Source organism: Staurois parvus, unplaced genomic scaffold (assembly GCF_062004578.1).
Source record: "Staurois parvus isolate SC_StPar_1 unplaced genomic scaffold, SC_StPar_1.0 ptg000086l, whole genome shotgun sequence".
NCBI classification, from domain to species: domain Eukaryota; kingdom Metazoa; phylum Chordata; class Amphibia; order Anura; family Ranidae; genus Staurois; species Staurois parvus.
In genome coordinates this window covers 8,620,368-8,627,500 of record NW_028317882.1, presented here as the reverse complement: position 1 = coordinate 8,627,500, position 7,133 = coordinate 8,620,368, and the positions used below count along the sequence as shown (strand labels likewise).

At 37.1% G+C, this 7,133-nt stretch overlaps 1 protein-coding gene across 1 annotated transcript in view; it reads left to right on the top strand.

The window, feature by feature from the left end:
- ANKLE1 (ankyrin repeat and LEM domain containing 1) overlaps positions 1-7,133 on the top strand; it is a 55,550-nt gene that overhangs the window by 34,652 nt on the left and 13,765 nt on the right. The window contains exons 5-6 of the mRNA XM_089670020.1: positions 1-525; positions 2,743-2,917. The exon at positions 1-525 is cut by the window's left edge and continues 2,052 nt beyond it. Of these exons, the coding sequence (XP_089526146.1) occupies positions 1-525; positions 2,743-2,917 (700 nt within the window). The remainder of the gene's footprint in view (positions 526-2,742; positions 2,918-7,133) is intronic.

Sequence of the window (7,133 nt, the reverse complement as noted above, 5' to 3'; positions counted from 1 at the left end):
CATTAATTGAAGACACCGCTGGAAATTCTAAAGGTCCACGTTACAGCTTCAGTAGACTTTCTTGTGTACCAAAAGCTGATGAAACAGGGATAAAGCCAGCTACTATACCTGACTCTATTATAGAGGAAGCCCAGTTATCACCAGGTGGTCGTCCAGTGAATGTATCTCATTTTGAACCAGTAGAGTATCTGTATATGGACAGTGAAAAAGGGCATGCTCTTGTTGAAAGACATATACCATGCAGTGATCTATCTATTGGCAGCATCTCAGACACTTCAGATGATACTATTATATATGACTGGAGAAATCATAGCAGCTGCAAGCAAAAAATTTACAAGGACTCACCAGTATGTACTACTCCCAGTCGGGTAGCTGTGGAACTCTACAGACTGTCCAATGATGAAATAGCCAGACGTCTGAGACTGCTAGGAGAGGTTCCTGGAGAAGTTAACAGCAAGACAAGGAAGGTCTGCATCTTGCTATTGGACAAACGTTTAAAGGAACAAGCAACAAGTAGCCCAGTAGGTGAGAGTATGCTTTTATTTCTCAGTTTATGGAAATGTAAAATATGTCTGCGACACAGGATTTAAGCATACAGTAGGTCTGAGATTGGCCAAGGTAACATATTTTGGTTAAATCTATATCCAGAGTCAATTACAATTTAATTTAAAATGCTCTCTTGTTATGGCCTTGTTAAATAAATGTGTGAAGCATCAAGGCATAGAACAGCCCTGACACTATGTTGCTTTAAGCATTCTTTAAAAGTGTTTTGGTTTTAAAATATATCTAAACTCATTGAAAAAATTAATATGTTGCAGCTTGATGTGGTGATTGCATTTGTTTTCATTCTTTTTCTTTATTTTTCTGCAAGTGCCAATGAAAACAGTTGTTCTTGCCAGAAATGTACTGTTCTTGTGAAATGAACTGAAATCTTAAACCATGTTATCTTCCTTTCAAGCTGCTACCTTTTGTAAACTACAAGTACCCTTGCCCAATGTAATTGAGATAAAGAGAAAAGGATGTATTTTGTAGTTCAAATCAAAAGAGCAGCCTAGAGTGACAATGCTGCTCCTCCATACATACAGTGGAGTTAGTAAATCCACAGTACAATATGAAGTCTGTTACTAGCAGGATTACCAAGTGAAAAGTAAGGTAAAACTTGAAAATAAGAAAACTAATACAATCACTTCTAAGAACTGGTAAGCTGCAAAATATATTTTGGTGTATGTTGGGAGGATTAGATAAAGAGCATGAAAGCAGTGAAGACTTTTCAATTGCAATGGCAACATAAACTTAATGCCTCTACAATTCTAAATTTTCTGTCAAGGGAGCCCAAACAAACTATTTCCTTTACTAAGTGATGTGAGTGCTGTATCATACTGTATGTAGCATCAGCTTCTTACAGTATGCAGCACTGTGTTCCGGCAGAGTCTTGGGAGACTTCCCGTTTGCTGCCAAAGTAAAATCAAGTCGTGAGGATGCTTTGTATTTATAGCAATGAATACAAGCCTTCCTCTTATTGACCAAGGCGAAGATCGTGACGTCATCAGCCAATCAGAGGTAGTGAACAGAAATTCTCCCAAGATGCTCTGAGAACCTAGCACTGTATACTTTATGTATATGACACTATAGTATAGTATGACGTGGCTCTCTCATTAGCCGCATTACTATACATATTACTACAAATCAGTCAAAAGCACACTAATATTGCTCAATGAGCACCTTTTTATTAGACAAACAGATGCCATGGTTCAGAGCCATAAAATGACTGTTGCATTGGTGATAGTGGTCCACCTATAGCTCAAAAATGTTGTGACTAACAATCTTATTAAGCATTATTTCTGTGCTAGTCATATCTGCTAATCCTTTTGGAAGATTTTCTTCATTTACTGTACTGGAAACATAACATTTGGCCTGATTTGCAACAAATTATCTTACTTAAAACTCCCAAAGTGCTCATTATTGTTTCTGGGCCCTACTACAGGTACAAACGACAAATAATGCACATGCATGTGGTATCCACATGCACATTAGAGGTAGAAGTTCTTTTTAGATGTGTTTTGGTGGTGGGTCGTAATAATTGCAAGAAATATACAGCTAGAAAAAAAGTTTACTAATCTGGGCCAGTTTTCCTTTGACTAAAAAAGAAAAAATATATCTATTAACATTTGCCACTAAATGAAGGCCCAATTTTCCCTGCAAAAAGCATTGCCTAGTGTCCAGGAAAACTGTCAGAGGTTACTCCTGCAGAGAGAAGAGGAAGGAGAGAGCAAACCAGACCACACAATGTGCTATAGACTGAGATTTACAACCACTCTTAAGATTTGTTTTACCCTTTGTCATTAAGGGGTTAAATGTCCACTATTCTATTCTCTACAGCTTTCTAAAGTACATAGGCTGCAAGGATTTAATGTAACATACTGCTCAACAGAGAGCTGAGTGTAATCTGAGACCTGTGTGGAGGGAAAGAACACACCCCCATCTACACAGTCTCACTGGGAATCATGCACATCTGAAGCTGTCAATCACCTGCTGTGTGCTATGGTGGGGGGCATCTTCCAGGATTACCTAGTGTCCAGGAAAACTCGCAAGTGACTCATGCACATAGCAGAGAAGGGAAAGAGCAGATAGGGACCACTGAGTGCTATAGATTGAGGCAAGTACACATTATAGAAGGATACGGTTTGTTCATTTTTATTTTTGAAATTTACAACCACCTAAATTAATATTATTCTGTATTAGGTCTGTCCTTTGAATATAGCCCAGAGCTCTCTTTAGCCCTGCGCACATATGACATCCCAGACTGTAACAATGATGAGGCTGTACTTTCTCGAGAGTTTGACCAACCGGACAAGACAAGAAAGTGGAGAGAAGGTGTTCTTAAATCTAGCTTTAACTACCTGCTGCTGGATCCCAGGTAAAGATTTGTTTTGTTTTTTAAACTTTTCATGTTGCATCTTTATTAACATTATGCACATTGGTGGCTAAAGAAAGTTGTTTTGCAATAAAATTCAGAGGACAGCACAATACACCAACGAACAAAGTTTTTTTCTTTGCATTGTTTTTCAATTTTCACATGTGGTGATCTGTGACATGTTCAGTCCTGTTAACAGCCTAGTTTACCACTGAAGTAAATGAGGGATGCAAGCATTCTATTTTTAGCAGTAGCATTAGTTGGGATGAAGCCTCTGTTAACGATATGTCTGTTATGTGAGGAGAGCTGTTAAAGATGTATATTTGGGTTAAAAAAAAAAAAAAAGACATGCAGTACATCTCTACAATACATGCATTCTTCCCCAAGTACAAAAAAATACCTATTGATCTGCCAGAAATGCACTTGGCTCCTCAATACTGTTCAGCCCTGCCCAGCTGTCTTTTGATAAATTTCTCAAAGCCCCCACTATTCTAGTCTCTACAACATATAGACTAAGTGGGGTCTGTTTAAAAAAAAAAAAAAAAAAAAAAAAAAGAAAATTGTTGGAAGAACATTTTTTTTTTTAAATTGAGATTTCCTTTGTTCGTCAGATCCATCTTGACCTGTTCAAGGTGATCCCCTGCTCAAATAATCCTCCCGCTGCCCTGTGTCCTTTCTCGTGGTGCTGCTCAGTCTAAAATGCCTTGGCATATTTTTTGTTTCAGTCTGGGCCTGATCAACAGATATTTTCTTGTTTTTATTGAGCAGATATAACAAAACTCTTTTAATAGTATATTTAACAGAGCAAAAGGTAGTCAATAAAAAGTTCATTTTTGGGTTTGACCTACTCTTTGAGCATATTTAGGAGGCATGCATCTTTACAGTACGCTTGCATTAACCTGTGTTTGGTTTCGTTAAGCTTCATTCACTTGTATATTTATACAATAATTTGGTTCAGAGCATGCATTTCAATTTCCTACATTACATTTATCAAAAGCATTACCAGGGCATTTTTTTGTAAGTACTGTTTTGACTAGCCAAAGTTTACATGATCTTTATCTAGTGACTGCATTATAGGTAGTGTTTCCTTTAGGTAGCATGGGAAACTTGAAGTGACAGAGGATCAGCAAGGCAAATTCATTATGGTTCTTCCAATATACATATTTATTTACAAACTTAAGTTTTGATAAGCTCTTTTGTGTGCATCTACTGTATATACATAAAATAGTCTATTGTTTCTATTAAAGACTTCGATGATTCAAAATTTAAATGATAATGAAGTAAAAAAAAACTCTTGAATTGGGGCCTTTATTTCTATGCACCTTTTTGGAATTGTTTTGTCAAATCTAAGACTAGGTCAGGAAGTAAAAGCCAGTCAAGTCTCCATTTGTTCATAAAAGAAACAGACTGCCTCGGTCAGGTTTTAATTTAATCTCTGTACTTTTTTTGTAAGATTTCTCCTCACAATTGTCATGCAAGGATGAGATGGGAAATGTTTCCTACAGGCCTGCAGACAAAACAATTTATTAGAAGAGTGGAGAAGGGTTTGAATATCTGACAATGTTTTTATTGTCCATGCTTGCTATCTCAGTGGCAATCTCACCCCCATTTATAAGGACATAAAGTTAGGTAAATTCTCCCTAACGGAGTCACAAACAGAAAATAAAGAAAGCTGACAAATTAACTATTTTCACCCCTAACCAAAAGTAAATTAAAACTTGCTTAGGCTAGGCTTTAATAGATGTGACACTTTATAACAATGTAGACTAAATTTATTTTGACTTTTGCGAATCTTAAATTCTGTCTACAATGTTTCTATCGTCTTTTGAGAAATATTGGGGCTGGCTGGAGCTTCTTCTAAAAATGTATCCTATCTAGCACACCAAGTGAAGTCAAACTGAAATCAGAATTCCTAATCTGCATATTTTGCTTTAGGTCAAGGACAGAGTATTGAGTCTTTGTGTAGTATGAAGTTATCAGTGTCAGCTTCTGAAGTTCTCTCAATACAGGTTTTCTTCACTTGCTGTTCAGTCACAGTAGATATACTGTGACCAAGCGACAGCACCAGGCGCAGCAGCGTAAATTAATATTGGGAGTTTGCTTCTGGGTTTGGGTTGGACCCAGTGCAAATTTGTCAACAAGTTTCAGACAATGATTTATGGCTGAGATCTGCTGATCAGAGTCCAATCACAGCACAGAGTCCTGTGTTTACAAACACAAAGGCTCTGTACAACAGAGCAGTGATCTGGCTGTTTCTTCTCCCTGAAAACCAGGGAGAAAAATAGCCAGATCTGTTAGTAATAGCAGCAAATATTACAACACATTGTTAGACACACAGTTAACCCCTAGATGTTAACCCCTTCTCAGACAATCTCATTAGTGACAGTGTAGGGTTTTATATCTGATCATTGTATTAGTGTCACTATTGAAGTTAGTGTACCTCCTAGCAAGGGTTTGTTAGCGCCAGATTGTCTGCCACACGATCACTGTCCCACTATAGGTTGCTGATCACTGCCATTACCAGTATAGCATCATAGCTATGTAAATTTCAGTGTGTATATATACCATAGTTTGTAGATGCTATAACTTTCACATAAACCAATTACTATACACTTTTATTGGTATTTTTTTTTACCAAAGACATGTAGCAGAATACATTTTGCCCTAAATCTCTGAAGAAATTTGTATTTTTAAAATATTTTTTAATTTGATGTTTTATAACAGAGAAAATATTTTTTTCAAAGTTTTTTCAGTAGAGGTGCACCGACATGAAAATTCTGGTACCGAAAATTCAAAATGCACTTGGCCGAAAACCAAAACCGAAAAAATGAATATATATATTTTTGGAAAAAAATACATTTGATTAAAAAAAAAACATATACCCCAATTTTTTTTATAAAATATGAAAGAGCATTTAACGGTGAGTAAATAGATACCCAACATGTCACGCTGTAATATTGCGCACACTCATGGAATGGCGTGACACTGCAGTGCTTAAAAATCTCCATAGGTGATGATTTAAAAATGTCTATGTTAACAGTGTAAAGTTAGAGGAGGTCTAGTGCGACAATTATTGCTCTTGCTCTGACATTCGTGGCGATACCTCACATGTGTGGTTTGAACACCATTCACATATGTGCGCATGGCTTATGTATGTGTTCACCACTACGTGCAAGCACGGGTGGACAGGGGCACGTTAAACTTTTTTTTTTTTTTTGCACTGTCCCTTTAAAAAAAATTTAATCACTTTTATTCTTATCACAAGAAAATCATGCATCTCTTGTGATAGAAATAATTAGTGACAGGTCCTTTTTATGGAGACATATGGGGTCAATAAGACCCCACATCTCTCCTGTGCAATGTAAAGCATTGGATAAAAAAAAAGCCTTGATCTAGTGCTTAAAAAAAAAAAAAAATTGCTGGAACCGGAAGTGAAATTGCTCTGGGCCTCCAAGGGCATAGAGATGAGTGGAGGCCATATTTCCTTCATATATCTGTATGCCCTGTGCCGGTTTTTTCGGCACCTGTATCGGTGCTTTTTTCATTACTGCTGAAAGGGGTGTTATCAGCCGAAACGTTTCGGCCACTGAAATTTCAGTGCATCCCTAGTTTTCAGTCTTTTTTGTTTATATAATAATAAAAAAAACAGTGGTGATCTACTACCACCAAAATAAAGCTCTATTTGTGTGGAAAAAAATTATAAGTGTTACATGACTGCAATTGCTAGTTAAAGCAGCGCAGTGCTGAATAGTAAAATTGCCCAGGTCCTGAAGGGGGTAAAACCTTCTTGGGGATCAAGAGGTTAAAGTGTTCCTGTTGCTATAGAAAAGTAACTGACAGAAGCAATACTTGTAAGAAAGAATAGTAAATACCCACATTTCCCGGCCTGTGCTGAATGGTGCTCTGATTTTGAGAAAACTCCTGAAGTCTGCTGTGAAACTGACACTTTGACTTGAAGGTCATCAGGAAAAAAAAGTGAGAGTGGTGAGGGACCCGGGAAGTCCATAGTCCCAGAGGTGTTGGTTTTCCTGCAGTCTTCAGCTGCAGATTTCTCAATGGGATCGGCATTGTGTACTGCAAGCAAGAGGAAAGGTGAGCTTTGACTACCTTGACTATGTTCTTTTTATAGGTATGGCTTACTTCAGTTATTTTTCTACAGGATATAAAATACGCTAAAGTGATAAAGTAAATAATTACGTGTTTAATATTTGGACACAAT